Below are 18075 nucleotides of genomic sequence, written 5' to 3'. Positions count from 1 at the left end.
TTCCCCTCATTCGTTTTGTTTTGCTTTTCATCTCAAGCAGAAGATGAAGAGCACAAGGAATCGGAGCAGCGCATCCGAGTTCCTCCTCCTGGGGCTCCCCATCCGGCCAGAGGAGCAAGGCATGTACTATGCCTTCTTTCTGGCTACATATCTGACCACGGTGCTGGGGAACCTGCTCATCATCCTGCTCATCAGGCTGGACTCTCGCCTCCACACCCCCATGTACTTCTTCCTCAGCCACTTGGCCTTCACGGACATCTCCTTCTCGTCAGTCACGGCTCCAAAGATGCTCACGAACATGCTGACTCACACTCAGTCCATCTCCTACGCTGGCTGTGTTTCCCAGGTGTATTTTTTCCTGTTCTTTGCAGATCTTGACAGCTTTCTTTTGACCTCCATGGCCTATGACAGGTACGTGGCCATCTGCCACCCCCTCCACTATACCAGAATCATGAGTCAGACTGTCTGCATCCTCCTAGTCATTGTATCCTGGTTCTTATCCTTTGCTGGTGCCCTTGTGCACACTCTCCTTCTAGCTCGTCTCTCTTTCCTTCGAGGTAACACTCTCCACCACTTCTTCTGTGACCTGTCTGCCTTGATTAAGCTGGCCAGCTCAGACACCTCCGTCAATGAGCTGGTTATCCTCATTGTGGGATCACTAGTCATCACCGTGCCCTTTGTATGCATCCTGGTCTCTTATGGCCGCATCGGAGCCACCATCCTGAGAACTCCCTCCATCAGGGGAATCTGCAAAGCCTTCTCCACGTGCGGCTCCCATCTCTCTGTGGTGTCTCTGTACTATGGAGCCATTATTGGGCTATATTTTGTCCCCTCATCAAACAACACTAATGACAAGGATGTCATAGTGGCTGTGCTGTACACTATGGTCACGCCCATGCTGAATCCCTTTATCTACAGCCTGAGGAATCGGGACATGAAAGGAGCACTGAGGAATATGCTTGCAAGAGCAACTTCTTCCATGTGATTAGCTTTTTCTGCTGCAGGAAGTTGAGATCTCCCCTCTCTCTACAAGGGTCTTCCCCTCTGGGAAATGCTGTTTCTTAGTGACTCAGGGCATTGTTTTTTCAGGCACAAGGTACAAACAAATGTCCATAGTTTCCAACCCCCTCTTTCTTTCCTTCTTTCCTTTCTTCTTCCTTCCTTCCTTCCTTCCTTCCTTCCTTCCTTCCTTCCTTCCTTCCTTCCTTCTTTCTTTCTTTCTTTCTTTCTTTCTTTCTTTCTTTCTTTCTTTCTTTCTTTCCTTCTCTTTCTTTCTCTAGCCTGATAGTCTTGCACAAGTTTTCTTCATAAGCATATCCACAAATAGACTTTTTTATATAGAACTCTTTTTCCACAATTGTGATTTTATATTTTTTTTATTTTTCCTTTTTCTTTCTTAATATGTTAAAGCCTTTAGAAGCAAAGACTTTTTTCTCCATTCTTAAAGATGCTAATATTTTTTCAGTTTGATTAATTTATACCGTTATTTGTATTTAATTTTATAATTCAGCTGGAGTTTATTTTTTAAGTAACTTCAATTCAAATGTAGCTATGTTTTTGTTTTAATTTCTGTTTATTTATTAATTATTTTAATTGACATCAAATGGTGCATAGTTACTGGATACCATGCATTGTTTCCATATATCTATACAGTTCATATGTCCAAATCATGAAGATTATGTTTAATTCCTCATTTTTCACATGTTCATGATGAAAATACTCAGCATTCTTCCTCCTATCACCTTGAAACACACAGCATTTTCTCACCACACAGACTCTCCTCCTTATCATGTAATCAGGAGTAATTTTTCCATTTAACTGTTATCTATTTATTGGCCAACCTCCCTCTGATGCTATCCTTCTGTGTATAGCTTCCATTCCACCCCCAACCGGTTTTAGTTGTGTTAGTGTGACGGTAACTAAGTACAGAACTGTTTTGTTTATTTTTCCTTAAAGTGCCTGAGCCTGTTAACATACTGAAAAAAGATTAGCTTTCTAAAAGGCCATGACAGACAGATGCTGATCAAACTGGTGAATAAAACCTCTGTAGGAGATTTCTAGGTCCTGTGAAACAGAGTGAGAGACTTTCCAAAGCCACTCCAGGGAGGGCTGTGACTGGCATACTCTGTACATCATTAAGTCCAGCCTCTTTAAATGTGAACTGAGGGGTGACTGGCAGGCTTCTGGGAAGAAGTCTAGGCAATCTGAATTGACCCAAGAATGCTGAGATGGACAGCAACCCGACCATCACTCTCTTTAAAAGGATACCTCTCTGCCCTACACTCAGATGCGTTGCTTTCTCTGTCCACACGAAATAATGCACTTTACCCTCTAGTCCCTGTGAAGCTGCATCTGCCCAAGACTTCACTTCCTTAAGCAAATTGCTGTAACATATTTATTTTTGTTAAAATATTAAAGGACTGCCACCACGTGGCTTGAATGGGCTGAAGACACCCAGAGGCCGGCCCACCACTGCATGGCCCACCTGCAGTGGGGGCCACTACAGTGCGCAAGCGTGGTGGAGAGACAGAGAAATGGGATGGTCTGAGCACTATGAAGAGGGGCAGAACTGGAGAGGGATAGCCTGATGTGAGTAGCCTGCCCTGCCACTTAAGGCCATGTTGAAGTTTTGGTCCATGCCTGTGCTGACAGCCATGTCTGCTTTTGTGGCACAGGTGTGTGTTGATGTCAGTGGCTCATATCAGCACCAAAGGCCACGTGGACATCCCTGGTCTGGGCTGCGGCCTAGGACCATGTTGATGGCCAGCAGCTGCGCAGAGCTGTTTCTGCCCCTCACTGACTGCAGCTCTCAGGCAAGCGGGCCCTGCATTCCTAGGTAGCACAGTAGAGCTGGCCGTGGTGGCAGGGGAGCTGGTGAGCTGGCCCCAAGAGTGTGGGAGAGCTGACCCATCCCCTTGCCAGCTGTGGCATTGGCTGAGCTTGCTGGGGCACTGCTGGAGAGCTGGCCCTGGTGGTGTGGGCAAAGGAGAGCTGGCAGGCTGATCAACTCAGCTACCACCAGGCCCAGATTCAGGCCTTTGAATTGGCCCACCCTAACATCTACCCCATCTATGAACTGCTAGAGCACGTGAAGGGGCTGGTCTTGTAGATCCAAAGCTACAGGATCTCCATGACACAGGGCAACAGCAGGAGATCTGAGAGGAGTCCCTGTGAGGATTCAGTATTGATAGTGTAGCAGAAGCCAGAGGCCTTGAACCAGACCAATGACTCACTTCAATGAACATTTGCAAGTAAAGATGTGTGGACAAAAGGCTATACTGTGTGACACACTACAACTTCCACAACAAGATTTTTTTAATTAAAAAATTTTAAATTATTTTTTGTTTTCTTTTGGGGGAAGGTTGCAAGGGTGGAGGGTAGATCTGAAGGGATGGGGAGATGAGTGGAACTGGGGTGTATTATTGTTTGACTCACAAAGAATCAATAAAACGTTAAAAAATATTGAATCACATCAGTGTACAAAGTAAGAGTTTTCATTGTGGCTTTGTCTTACACACAGATGTAACACTCTGATCAAGTCAACCTGCTCTGTTTTATCATCTCTACTTCTGCCCCTTTTGGTCCTGCTGTCTTCCTTAGTACACTGTCTCTGATTGCCAGGATGTCTTTTTCTTTTAGTTTTCACATATGAGAAAAGACATGGCACTAGTCTTTTTGATTATATTTTTTCACAGTGGGAGAAATGAAAATCCCATAGTTTTTCCTGCAATTGGCACATGACAGTCTTTGTCTATCACCTGTTAGTTGTTACCTTGATCTTATCATAATTCCTCTAAGGATGAGCTGACTCTCTTGTGCCTTCTTCAGCAAACAGTTCTATCCCTAGAGAAGCCCGAGCGAATGATGCAACCATATGCACTTTGTCCCTAATCAGCAGCCAGGCATAGGGGATCACCCCCTTGTCATGGTTTGGGAAATTATAACGTACAGCAATTTCTCAGGGACACAATGCATCCCTCCATCTACCCATCACAGCAGGCTGCATGTTGAAAGTCTTCTGTCGCTCACGGTGGAACACTGAGCCCTTGCAGGTTCTGCCAGTTTCATTATATCTTCTACACTTCATAAAGAAATGGAAGAAGCTTCCATGCCTTGCATATCAAGGTATCTGTGCTCATCATCAAAGACTCATCTCAGAGAAGAACTAGAGTTTACAAGAAGTAGGATGGTTGTGTAACCTTGGATGTCCTTACGTGTATGTGCATGCAGTGTTTCGCTTCTCCCCAGGACCCAGCCCTCTTCATGTCACACTCTGACAGACAGATCCCTGTAGAATAACTTACTTTGATCTCCTATCCAAAATTTGAAAGAGTCAGGTGGCGGCAAATTTGCATGCGAATAGATTCTCTCTGATTTTATATCTAATTTTGAGATGAAAAGGTAGGGCATACATCCTCTTGCTTTTCTTTGACTCCCATCATCTTCATTTTTGGTATTTTCTTAAATTTTGTACTAAACCAATATAATTTGGTTCTGTACTGCAATAATTCGCGTAGAAAGTGGAGTCATTTTGTAACTAAGTTAGTCTAATAACTATTCAGATTCCTGTTAATTCTGTTTCGATCTCTACCAGCAGAGGGCAAGCGCCTAAAAATCTTTACTTAGACTTTTGCTTGGTCCTGTTTCTCAGAATAGAATGAAGGTTTCTAATGGGCCAGAAAAAGATCTTCTCTATGCTCCCTCAAGTTCTCCAACCCCTGTCTCTTCCAGCTGACGCACAGCCTTGAGCTTTCTCTCTTCAAATGCCCTCACTCTGTGCTCTCCAAGCACTTTTCAAACAATTATTTTCAATAGACAGATTCTTACATTAAAGAGCGCAATAAAGAACACACAGGAGTAGAGTTCCCTGTCCCCTTATCTTTTCATGGTTAGACAGTATCAATCTAATTGCATTTTTAAAAGTTCATTCTATGTACACATTACATATATTGGCATGCATAAGAACTTAAAAACTTACTAATGTTGCTCATTGAAATGTAACAAACTGTTAGAAGCAGCCACATCTCCAACAGATAGTTAATTACCATGTTCATTGAGACATGTTAGTTTTTGTTATTATGAAACAAGTAGCAAAGTAGTCTGGCTCCATAACAGCATCACTTAGAAGGCAGCTGTGCTCAGGGTAGCCCCACCAACGCAACAGCAACACTTGAGGGAATTTTGATAGAGTAGGACAAATAATATGTGAACTTTAAATATACTTCAATCAAGTTGAAGGGATTTAGACTTTAGATTATTTTACTGTAATCCTTACTTAACTCTTCAAATAAATGGTGGATAAGATGATTATGTAATTCTCAAAAGTCAACAAATTCAGAGTGAATAATTCTTTTGAGGGAATATGGAGCCTGCGTTTTAGTAGATGTTTCCCGTGTTTTCTTTACCAATTATGAAATGATTGTGACAGCAGGTAGGCCTAAAGCTAACAAATTTGAAGGAGAAAGAGGACAAATTATCATATTTACAAATTATAAGAAGTGCTGTAATACAACAAAAAATTATCTATAGATCATTAGGGTGATATCAAACTTACGAAGGGTGATATCAAACTTACGAATCACTGCGAGGGACCACTTATTACTTGTTTATGCCAGACAAATAGTCACAAAGAACCTGTTCTTTGGTAGATTCTGGATGTGACGGGGAAAGTCAAGGATTTCTGGGTATTCTACTGGCTTGAATACCCAGGACAGCCTAGCTTGAGCTGAGGGGCTATATACAGAGGACTCGGCAAGTATGTGTTGGAAGAGACGAATGGCCCTATTCCCCTTCATCTAATGAATGTTCCTTCAGGAACGGGGGTAGGCTGAACTGTTGGGTAGGAAAGAATCATCTTAAAGTAACAATTGATAGAGTAAGCCAGGTGTGGTGCACACAACTTTGATCCCAGCACTCAGGAGGCAGAGGCAGACGGATCTCTGAGTTTGAGGCCAACTTGGTCTACAGAGTGAGTTCCAGGACAGCCAGACTACACAGAGAAGCCCTGTCTTGAAAAAAAAAAAAAAAAAAAGATGGCGTATCTCGTGTGTCACCAGCTTATGAAATCGCCAAGAGTTGACCTGCTATATGTACTGTTCACACCAGATTTCTAGATTATGATATTTTAGAGTTTCAAACAACTAATAGTTATCCTTGTGTTAAATGTGTAGAAATAAAACATATAAGGGGTATTCCAGCAGTCTCGGGGAGGCTAGGTCTGACCAAGAAGACATTAGAAGTCACCTGCTGGATTTCTAGTCATACCTTACGAACGTGACCATGTGCTCTCATTAAGATTTCTTTCATGGACTGCCGAGTTCTCTGAGCCTGAAGAGATCTGATGCTCACTCTGGTGTTTTCCATTTTTTTCCCCCACAAAAATTTGAGATGGTCTCTAAGTAGACAAATAATACATTTAGCCACACAATCACTAATGCAATAATGTGGCAAGAACCTCGAGATATTCCAGTTTCAGCGTACAACCTAAGTAGGTAAAAAACAAATGATTGTTATGTAATAGATGTCATGACCTCTGCTTCTTCTATAGCATCCTCTTTCATCTGTAGCTAAAGAGTATGATGAAGACTAACCAGAGCAGCACATCTGAGTTCCTCCTCCTGGGGCTCCCTGTCTGGCCAGAGGACCCAGCCATGATCTCTGCCCTGTTCCTGGCCATGTACCTGACCACGGTGCTGGGGAACCTGCTCATCATCCTGCTCATCAGGCTGGACTCCCGCCTCCACACCCCCATGTACTTCTTCTTCAGCCACTTGGCCTTCACAGACATCTCCTCCTCGAAAGTCACGGCTCCAAAGATGCTCACCAACATGCTGACTCACACTCAGTCCATCTCCTACGCTGGCTGTGTTTCCCAGATATATTTTTTCTTATTGTTTGGTTGTATTGACAGCGTCCTTCTGACCTCCATGGCCTATGACAGGTACGTGGCCATCTGCCACCCTCTGCACTACAGCCCCATCATGAGCCAGAGCCTCTGTGTCCTGCTAGTGATGCTGTCCTGGGTATTTTCCTCGACTAATGGCCTTGTGCACACTCTCCTTCTAGCTCGTCTCTCTTTCCTTCGAGGTAACACTCTCCACCACTTCTTCTGTGACCTGTCTGCCTTGCTGAAGCTGTCCAGGTCAGATACCACCATCAATGAGCTGGTCATCCTCACTTTAGCAGTGGTGGTCATCACCATGCCCTTCGTATGCATCCTGGTCTCTTATGGCCGCATCGGAGCCACCATCCTGAGAAATCCCTCCATCAGGGGAATCTGCAAAGCCTTGTCCACATGCGGCTTCCACCTCTGTGTAGTTTCTTTGTACTATGGAGACATTATTGGGCTATATTTTTTCCCGTCCTCTGATAATACTAATGATAAAGATGTCATAGTGGCTGTGCTGTACACTATGGTCATGCCCATGCTGAATCCCTTTATCTACAGTCTGAGGAACCAGGACATGAAAGGAGCGCTGGGGAACATCCTCAGCCGGAGAGCGTGTTCACAGTGGTGGGCGTGGTCTTCCCTCTTTATTGAGACGTCTCAGTCCTACCCATGACACTATGGGTTGGTGGGTCTTCAGGCTGTAAACTTTTCAGCCTGTTTCTCTTTAATTGTTTAATGGTTTTGCTCATCTTGGGGGAAGGTTTGTTTGTTTGTTTACAGTTCCGCACTATATTCCTTCTCACATAATGTCCTAATTTAGAAACAAATTTTTTATATCATGCCAGTCATTGACCTTTTATTATTATCCAATTTTAAAGCCTTCTATATGAAAGATGTTTTTCCTTTTTCAAGAAAACAGAACTATTTCTCCTGTACTTTTTGTTTCATTTTTTTAAATTTTATAACATATTTATAATTTATTTTCATGAATAACACCAGTTGCAAATCTAGTTTGTTTTTGTTTTTAAATTTTTTTAATTGGCACAAAATTAATACGTAACACCGTTACTCTGAAAACCAGTGTGTCTATCAAAGACTAGAAATAGATCTTTCAGATGAGCCAGCTATACCACTCTAGGGAAATATAGACACAGAGGGTTTTATATCTTGCCACACAGACACTTCCACAACCATGTTCACTGATGCTATATTCACAGTAGCTAGAAAATGGAATCGATTTAGAGGTCTATCGACTGACAAATGAAAAAAATGTGACACATATGCACAATGGAATATTAACCAGCTGTGAAAGAAAACAAAAGCATGATATTTACAGGTAAATGTATGTAAAAAAGGTGCAAAAGATTATACTGAATGAGGTGACCTAGGTCACAAAAGACAAACACCTCATGTCCTCTTTCATATGAGGTCTCATTCCCTAAATCCAGATGTTTTGTTTTGTGTGTTTATAATAGAGTATGCATGGAAACAAAGTAGCTGTAAATGGCCTCTTGGCTCGGCATGTAGCATGTGTTTAGGGAGAGGGGTATTAGAATATAGGTGAAAACGGAAGTAATGAGGTGGAATCCTGGGGTCAGAGTGTTCAGACATGTTGTGGGTCCGGGGAGGCAGGGGACAGGCACAGATTTAGCCTAATTGAAGTGTTTGTGAAGAAGCTCCCTGGGAACCTATGGTCTTGAAATCCAAGTCAAATCTAGCAAGAGGGGCTAGCAGAACACATATAATATGAAAGAACAGGGGTGACTACTTGGAGATAAAAGATTAAGGGAGGGCGGGGAAGGGAGGGGAAGGCAGAGGTGGGAATGTGTGAATTAAAACTAAGGATGCATGTTAGAGAAAAGAATGCAGGAGCTGGAAAGTGTGGGGGGTGGCTGTGAAATGCTGTCCTGGAACCATGATGTGATTGCTGCCCACATGGACCCACAGCAGCTTTGGCTACCCACACAAGGCCACACGAGATCACGAGTGTAAGAGATTCTAGCACAGAGGGTGGGTGAGGAGCTCAGATGGTCCACCCCTAGCTGACAAGCTGTTGGCAGTTGATGGTTGCCAGGGGAGGGAGAGTCACTTTTCTTCAGGAGCATGGCCAGTAGCCGGTTCCCCATCTCACAATAGATGACCCCATGCCTGATCGCAAAAGGGGAACGCTAGTTGGTCTTAGTGAGCCAAAAAGCAAACAAACAAACAAAAAAGAAAATAAAAGGAGGGCATGAAGCCGGGGTGGGGGAAAGACATGATGGCTTTGTTGGGAAAGCCATGTTGGGAAAGAGTGAGGGGTAAAATGATCAAACCCATTGCTTATATTTATGAACATTTCAAAGAATAAATGAAAGTTAAGATTAAAAGTTACAGCAAAAAACTTGACACATATTTTCTAGTTTCCATGTATGTGTAAGTTAGGTAATGTTCAAATAAAGGCAAGTATCAATATTTTCTTCCTTATTCATCTTGCTTTGTAGAAAACACTAATACAACTTTTATCTTTTGCTCTCTTTGAAGCATGCAACACATAATTATCATGTTTGGTCACTGTGCTGCTTGCTTTTTGTCGCCTTGACACAAACCTAGACATAGCTGGGAAGAGGGAATCTTAATGGAGGAAATAGCTCCATAAGACTGACCCGTAGGCAAGTTTGTGGAGCATTGTCTTGATTGGTGATTGATGTAAGAGAGACCAAACCACGGCAGGTGGGACCACCCCTGGGCTGGCGGTCATGGGTTCTATAAGAAAGCAGGCTGAATGGTGGGGCTCCTTTTGGGTATATACTCAGCTGTGGTAGAGCTGGATCTTGAGCTAGTGCTATTTCCAATTTTTTTGAGAAGGCGCCAGATTGATTTCCAAAGTGGTTGTACAAGTTTGCATTTTCACCAGCAGTGGAGGAGGGTTCCACTTTCTACACATCCTCTCCAGCATGTGTTGTCACTTGAGTTTTTGATCTTAGCCATTCTGATGGGTGTAAGGTGAAATCTCAAGGTCCTTTTGATCTGCATTTCCCTGACGAGTAAGGATGTTGAGCATCTCTTCTTTCTTTCTTTCTTTCTTTCTTTCTTTCTTTCTTTCTTTCTTTCTTTCTTTCTTTCCACTTTGTATCCATGCTGCAGGCCCCTCCCTCATCTCCTCCCAGTTCTACCCATCCTCCTTCTTCTCCCCCTATTCCCTTTCCCTAGTCCCCTGATAGGGGAGGACCTCCTCCCCTTCTATCTGACCCTAGCTTATCAGGTCCCACCAAGGCTGGCTGCATCATCTTCCTTTGTGGCCTGGCAAGACTGCTCCCCCAAGGGGGAAGTGATCAAAGAGCCAGCCACTGAGTTTATGTCAGAGACAGCCCCTGTACCCCTTATTAGGGAACCCACTTAGAAATTGAGCAGCCAGTGGGCTTACTTTGAAGAGGTGCATGGTCCTTGGTTGGAGTATCAGTCTCTGCAGACCCCCTGGGCTCAGGTATTTTGACTCAGTTGCTCTCCTTTTGGAGCCCCTGTCCTCTCCAGGTCTTCCTATCTCCCCATCTTTCATAAAATTCCATGCATTTTGCCCAAAATATGGCTATGGGTCTCAACCTCTGTTTCAATACCTCGATCAGTAGAGACTTACATAAGCTGTCTGTGGTAGGCTCCTGTCCTGTTCCTTGTCTTCTCGTGCTTCCGAATGAGAAGTCTTCTCGTGCTTGCTCTTCTGAATGAGGATTAAGCATCTTCCCTAGGATCCTCCTTGTTGTTTAGCATCTTTAGGACTATAGATTTTAGTATGTTTATCCTATATTATATGGATAATATCCACTTATGAGTGAGTATATGTCATATGTGTCTTTCTGCTTCTGGATTACCTCACTCAGGATGATCTTTTCTAGTTCTATCCATTTGCCTGCAAGTTTCATGATTTCTTTGTTTTTAATTGCTGAGTAGTATGCCATTGTGCAAATACACTACAATTTCTGTATCCATTCCTGCATTGAGGGCCATCTAGATTGTTTCCAGAGTCTGGCTATCACAAATAAAGCTGCTATAAACATAGTTGAGCAAATGTCTTTATTGAATGGTGAGGCATTTTTTGGGTATGCCTAGGAGTGGTATAGCTGGATCTTGAGGAAGGGCTATTCGTAATCTTCTGAGAAAGCACCAGACTGATTTCCAAAATGGTTGTACAAGGTTACATTACCACCAGCAGTGGAGGAGGGTTCCTTTTCTCCACATCCTCTCCAGCATGTGTTGTCACTTGAGTTTTTGATCTTAGCCATTCTGATGGGTGTAAGGTGAAATCTCAGGGTTGTTTTGATTTGCATTTCCCAAATGACTAAGGATGTTGAGCATTTCTTTAAGTGTTTCTCTGCCATTCGATATTCCTCTGTTGAGAATTCTCTGTTTAGCTCTGTGCCCCATTTTTTTCACTGGATTATTTGGTTTGTTGGTGTCTAATTTCTTGAGTTCTTTATATATTCTGGATATTAGCTCTCTATCAGATGTAGGGTTGGTGAAGATCTTTTCCCACTCTGTAGGCTGTTGTTTTGTTCTGTTGACAGTGTCCTTTGCTTTACAGAAGCTTTTCAGTTTCACGAGGTCCCATTTAGATCTTAGAGCCTGACCTGTTGGTGTTCTATTCAGGAAATTGTCTCCTGTGCCAATGAGTTTGAGGACATTTGCTTAACTATGTTGATAGCAGCTTTATTTGTAATAATCAGATTCTGGAAACAACCTTAGATGCCCCTCAGTGGAGGAATGTATGCAGAAATTGTGACATATTTATATAATGGAATACTACTCAGCTATCAAAAACAAGGAAATAATGAAATCTGCAGGCAAATGGATGGAACTAGAAAAGATCATCCTGAGTGAGGTAACCCAGAAACAGAAAGACAGGCATGGTATACATTCACTTATAAGTGGATACTGGCCATATAATATAGGTTAGCCATACCAAAATCTACAGACCTAAAGAAGCTAAACACTAAGAAGGACCCTACAGAGGATGCTTAAATCTCATTCAGAATGACAAACAAGATAGACACCAGAAGCAGTGAATGAGAGGAAACAGGATGGGAGCCTACTACTGAGGGTCCTCTGAAAGGCTCCACCCAACAGGGCATTGAAGATGCTGAGACTCACAGCCAAACTTTAGGCAGAGTGCAGGGAGTCTTATAGAAGAAGGAGGGGGTGGGATGTAAGGACATGGAGGGGACAGGAGCTCCACAAGGAGACCAACAAAGCTAAAAATCCTGAGCCCAGGGGGTCCTGCAGAGACTGATACACCAAGCAAGGACTATGCATGAAGAGGACCTAGACCCCCTGTTCAGATGTAGCAGCTCAGTCTCCATGTAGGTCTCTGAGAGAGGGGAACGGGGGCTGCCTCTGTCATGAATTTGATTGCCTGCTCTTTGATCACTTGCCCCTGGTGATGCAGCCTTGCTAGGCCACAGAGGAAGAAGATCCAGGCAGTTCTGACGAGACTTGACAAACTATGGGCAGATGGCAGAGGAGGAGAACTCCCCCTTTCAGTGGACTAAGGGAAGGGGGTGGGGGGAAGAGGGAGGGAGGGTAGGACTGGGAGGAGTTGAGGGAGGGGGCTTCAATCAGGATATATAATGAATAAATTGTGAAAAAAGTAAAGATAAAACAAAACAAAACAAAACAAAACAAAAACAAAAACAAAGCAAGCTGAGCAAGCCATGATGAGTGAGCCATTAAGCAGCACCCTTCCGTGGCCCCTACATCAGTCTCTTCCTCCAGGTTCCTGCCTTCCCTGCTGGAGTTGCTGCCATCATTTCCCTCAGCGATGGAAGTGCAAGATAAGACAAGCACTTTTGCTCACAGTCTTATTGCAGCAATGGAAGCCCTAACCGGGACAGTTGCCTTGCTGTCTAACAGGCTTAGCAGCTGCTGAGCAACTGTTCTCCAGCTCTCCTCCCCTCACTTTCTAGATGTTTCTTACCAGGCATTTCCAGTTGCTTTAACTTATTTCACACATAGTTATTTTAGTGTGCGTGCTTCCATCTGCAGGTCAGACATGTTGGAGTTGCTACTGTCCTTTCATTGTGTGGGTGCTGGGACTCAAACTTGGGTTGTCAGGCTTGGGGGCAAGTGTCTTTTCTCTGAGGAGCCATCTTCTTGGTCACATTTTCAGCTGGTTTTTTTGTTTGTTTGTTTGTTTTTGTTTTATTTTGTTTTCAGAGACATAATAACCAAGCACATGACTTCTTTCTCCCTTAAAAACAACTGTCCTGGTCACAGTTGAAATGGATTTTCTGTAAAGTACCATAAGAAGAATGGTAGAGATAGAATGCTTCTTCGATGCTTGCTATATTAGAGAGAACTTCTGTTCCTCTTAGACTGTTGGTGGTTAATCTGGTTGAAGGCACGCTGAGGGTGTAACCCCAGTAGAGTACCTTCCAGCACGTCTGAGACCCGAGATTCAGTTTTCAGCGCCACCCAGACCCACATAAACACAAACAACAACAAAGGATTTCATTTCTGCATTACTTCTGGATCAGGGATAGTCAGCCTCCTGGAATGCCTCTTCACGGCTTCATAAGTCCCAAGCAAATTTCTTTTCTGTGTCTATTTCCCTCGAGAGCTTTCACAGTGCCCGAGTCCATGTCACTAGCTCACAGTTTATCATGGAATCTTGTACTTCCCAAAGGCCCTTGCTGCCCACTCTCATTCATAGCTTCCCTGTGCTTACGGGAAGCGTGCTTTTTAAGTTTATTTGTTCACTTTACGTCGCAGGAGGCATGTTTTTAAATCTTATTTTCACAACGTGAAGTAGAAGCAATGCCTGAATGCAATTCCATCGTACCCTCTGCCACCCTCTTACCGCCTCTTCTTTGCCGTTGCTCTTTCATAAAAGAAAAAGGAAGACATCAAGCTGCTTAAGTGTTTCCTTAAAGCTTCTGTCATTTAGCTTGGTATAGGGAGGAAAGTGTCTCCTTCCCTGTTGGGAGGAGCTGGGGCTCACCGCTCAGCTCTATCTAGAGAAATCATTAGATTGAAATGGTCAAGAGTCAAAAAATAAGTCACCTGGCATTTACCACCGATATCCTCGAGTCTTACAATCTTGAGTCTTGTTAGTATAAGTTTTAGTCCTGACTTACGGTGCTCCTATCTGATCAGTGCCAAAAGATGGAAATTACTGTTCCTGGATAAGTTCTAATTAAGACACAAGTGACAGACACACCCCTGAGAAGGCTTTTGTAGTCCCTTCCGCCAGATTATGCTTATTATTTCTTTTCGGACTTGTACAGAATTCCATGTAACTAAAGGTAGTGCCCCAAAGAAATGCTTTGGAATACTAAGGTTCAAGCCTTCCTTTCACTGTCTGGTCATGAGGTGTTCGTCACCTCTCTGAACCCAACTTTTCCTAAACAACCACTGAGTGGCTGTCTGGATAAAACTTCTATTTGTATGTATGCATGTATATGTGTATGTATGTATGTATGTATGTATGTATGTATGTATGTATGTATGTATGTGTATTTAAATATAGGAGTGCGCTGTCTGCATGTACAACCACATGCCAGAAGAGGGCATCAGATTCCTTTATAGATGGTTGTGAGCCACCATGCGGTTGCTGGAAATCGAATTCAGGACCTCTGGAAGAGCAGCCAATGTTTTTAACTGCTGAGCCACCTCACCAGCCCATCTGGCTAAAATGTGATGATTTTATTGCATATTAAACTTTTAGACAAAATCCAAGACAACTTGAGGTGGCATTTGTCACTAAATATCTATATGTGCATGTGAGAAAGTAAGTGGTGACCATTTTCTCAAGGAATAAGAAAGCTGTGCACTAATTATTCTCTAATTGGAATTAAATTCTTATGCTCTCCTGGAGAACTGTAGAAAAATCTCAGAGTTCTTAGGTATCTGTGTGCGTAAGGGAAAGAGGGCAGTACTTCCTAAAATTGGAAACTTTTCCAGTAATGGTAGAAAATCCAGGCACATTTTATAGTAAATTTAAAAATTGGAGGAAGAGATAAACACAGCATCTCTCATTTAATGATACCAGCCCCAATGGCTCCCAATACCAATACCCAATAAACTAAGATAACAAAATCATAATACATCCTGTCTTAGTAGTCATTCTCATGGGTATAGAAATAATGTCAGCAAAGCATTTTGAAGAACTAGTGAAATATGATTTTAATAATTTGGATTTATATTATTGAGGAAGTAAGATCACACAGATGCAAAAGGAAAAACTATCATCTGGAAAACTCTGTCTTCTTACTCAAGAGTTTTCTTAAGGCCCCTTTCATGTCTTTATTTCTCAGGCTGTAGATGAAAGGGTTCAGCATAGGAGTGACCACTGTGTACATCACTGAAGCAATTATGTTACTGTCGCTGGTACTGTTGGATGGGGGCAGAAAATAGAGACCAATAATTGACCCATAGTAGAGAGCCACCACCGAGAGGTGGGACCCGCAAGTGGACAAGGCTTTACAGATGCCCTTGGTTGAGGGAACCTTGAGAATGGTGAACCCAATGTGGCCATAAGAAACAAGGATGCATAGAAGTGGGAGCATAATGGCGGCCAAGCCTGCTGTGAAGATTACCAGTTGATTGAGGGATGTGTCAGAGCAGGACAACTTGAGTAGGGCCCCCAGGTCACAGAAGAAGTGGGGGACAGTGTGGTCAGCACAAAAGGAAAGCTGGGCTAGGAGGAGAGTGTGCAAAAGAGCACAAGCAAAAGCTATGACCCAGGACACAGCTACCAGCATGGCACACAGGCTCTGCCTCATGATGGCCGTGTAATGCAGAGGGTGACAGATGGCCACATACCTGTCGTAGGCCATCGAAGTGATAAGGAAACTGTCCAGGTCAGCAAAGAATATGAAGAAGTGTGTCTGTGAAACACAGCCCTCGTAGGTGATGGGTACGTACTGGCTCTGCACTTTGGTTAACATCTTTGGGATGGTGACGGATGAGAAGGAGATGTCTGTGAAGGCCAAGTGGCTGAGGAAGAAGTACATGGGGGTGTGGAGGCGAGAGTCCAGCCTGATGAGCAGGATGATGAGCAGGTTCCCCAGCACCGTGGTCAGGTACATGGCCAGGAACAGCGTGAAGACGACGCCCCGCTGCTCTGGTCTGATGGGGAGCCCCAGGAGGAGGAACTCGGATTCGCTGCTCTGGTTCCTGAGCCTCATACTCGTGTAGCAGCCGGGGAAGGCTGCTGCTGGGGAAAGTTGAAGGGATAAGAAATGGTGATTGTGGCACAGAATGACACAGATGTTTGTTAGACCTAGATGTTTGTTCCACGTCTTCCTTTACATGTTTCTCTTTTACATATGTTTTCCATATGTTTCGCTGCAAATGTTGTGGAGGATAAAAAACAAATGTAGATTTAGGTGTGCAGCCACCTTCATTCTCAGTCTGATCCTAGCCCCTCTAAACAATAATAGCCACAGTCAATTTTCATCAAGTTGTTTTTAAAAATAGACAATTCCAGCTTCGTGTGTGCATGAACCCATCCAATAGTTGCAAATAAATGACCTAGATGTGTGTCGTTGCCATCTCTACCATACAAAAGAGATGGTTTAAAAAAAAGGAGTCCTACAGATACAGAAGTAAGACTAAGAGAAGAGGGGTCATGAACCCAAGTGTTTTGCCTCCAAGTTTGTTCTCCTGGAGCAAAACAATTATCTGGTATCTGAAATCTAATTCCCCTTCTTAATTCTGCTTGTATGATATCCTCACTTCTGTAAGTCCTGCTTGTCTATGCTTATAATTAATATTTCTGTGTTGGTCACCAGCTGTGGTCCAGACAGCAGCACAGACAATTAATGCACGCATGATATTATCAACTGGTTGATAAAACATTTGTCACATCCAAGTAAAATCCCTAGGGTTTAGCTTCAATAAAATGCTTACATCACACCTGGTTCAGCAGTTAGGCTAGACCTTCATAAGCCCCCCCCCCATGCAAAGAAGTACAATCAAAAAAATCCAAAAAAAAAAAATTAAAGCAAATTCTAATATTTTAGTGTTTCAAAAATAATCTAGAAGGGATTTATTTTCTAACATATATCAATATAAAAATCTATACCTTTAAAAAAGAAAAGGGTTTACTATAGTGTGTAAAGGCACCTTATGAGACTACAGTTATTATAAAAACAAACAAACAAACAAAGATAATTACAAGGTGAACCAGTGGTGCGGTGAAGGAAAGAGAGCCTAAGGGCGGACAGGTTTACAATAGAGAACTTACAACAGATAAAAATGGTGTTTTAGGTAAGCGTGTAAAGGATGGAGTCTTCAATGAGTTGCTCTAAGACAGCTGTCTACCCATGATGCACACAACACTCACAGATGGCTTCAAACATTAAATAGAGAAGCAAATTTTCAGAGGTGCAGAGACCCTGCCATTGTTTTGCCAACAGGACTCAAAAGTAGCCTGGTTCCCTGTGCTATAACTAAATAAAAGGAAGGGTGGAGTTCTGAGCCAGCGTGGTCCAGTGAAAATTCATGTCGACATAATAAGCCCCGGTGAGCGCCGTGATGTGGCCAACTGGCTCCATACGCCATTTGAAGGCAGAACCGGAGTATGAGTGAACACTCCCTTGTGCCCTCGCAGAAACGTGTGAGTGACATACGCTGTCACTTTGTTCGAAAGGCTGAAGACCTTCTACACAGATTTTCACATCTAGGACCCAAACCTGGCTGCAGAATTTTAACTGATTGTAGAAAATAAGCAATGGATAATTCCTTCTGCTTCTTTCAGTTCTGCAGATTATCTGTGCCGGTTTTCTCCCTCAAGGAAACATGCAAAACCACACCTATATAGTGTAATTTTCACTGTAGCCTTGAGTCTCCCAAATCTCGCCCCCAAATACCATCTTCAGTAGAATGCTATTATGCAAAAAAAAAAAAAAAAAAAAAAGACAGAAAGAAAGAAAAAAAAATCTTTGAAGCAAAAGAACAAAGATTTTTAAATTCCAAGAAAAGATTAAGTTTTGAGGAAATATTCCCTAGAGGGAGAGACAGGCTTATGAACCACATTGATACAGAGATGAATTAGATTTGGTGGGTTTGAGTGGAAGAACAATGGACCTGCTTTTCTCAAAGTAAGCAGAATGGAGAGGGAGGCAGAGGTTACAGACAGAACGAAACCAGGGACTTCAGAGAGCGAGGACAAATTTACCATCTTCTCAGTTTGGCTCAGGTGATTGCCCCAGAAT

At 43.0% G+C, this 18075-nt stretch overlaps 3 protein-coding genes across 3 annotated transcripts; 2 read left to right on the top strand and 1 right to left on the bottom strand.

Annotated features, from left to right (window-relative positions):
* Positions 1-43: 43 nt before the first annotated feature.
* Positions 44-985, top strand: LOC129671446 (olfactory receptor 50-like). The gene has a single exon (XM_055600436.1). It carries the CDS (start codon positions 44-46, stop codon positions 983-985), a length of 942 nt encoding a protein of 313 aa, XP_055456411.1.
* Positions 986-6572: 5587 nt separating this feature from the next.
* On the top strand, positions 6573-7562 carry LOC129671113 (olfactory receptor 50-like). The gene has a single exon (XM_055599735.1). The coding sequence runs from the start codon at positions 6576-6578 to the stop codon at positions 7560-7562; it is 987 nt and encodes a 328-aa protein (XP_055455710.1). The 5' UTR covers positions 6573-6575.
* Positions 7563-15102: 7540 nt separating this feature from the next.
* On the bottom strand, positions 15103-16044 carry LOC129671373 (olfactory receptor 3). Its single transcript, XM_055600295.1, has one exon. The coding sequence runs from the start codon at positions 16042-16044 to the stop codon at positions 15103-15105; it is 942 nt and encodes a 313-aa protein (XP_055456270.1).
* Positions 16045-18075: the final 2031 nt, after the last annotated feature.

Source organism: Psammomys obesus, unplaced genomic scaffold, assembly GCF_907164565.1.
Source record: "Psammomys obesus unplaced genomic scaffold, mPsaObe1.curated_primary_1811, whole genome shotgun sequence".
Taxonomy (NCBI): Eukaryota; Metazoa; Chordata; class Mammalia; order Rodentia; family Muridae; genus Psammomys; species Psammomys obesus.
Note: the sequence above shows the minus strand (reverse complement) of the source record. Positions and strands in the feature narration are given on the sequence as shown.

Bases quoted from the DNA above. Each gene is read 5' to 3' on its own strand.
- LOC129671373 (XM_055600295.1), bottom strand. From the start codon at position 16,044: ATGAGGCTCAGGAACCAGAGCAGCGAATCCGAGTTCCTCCTCCTGGGG.
- LOC129671446 (XM_055600436.1), top strand. From the start codon at position 44: ATGAAGAGCACAAGGAATCGGAGCAGCGCATCCGAGTTCCTCCTCCTG.
- LOC129671113 (XM_055599735.1), top strand. From the start codon at position 6,576: ATGATGAAGACTAACCAGAGCAGCACATCTGAGTTCCTCCTCCTGGGG.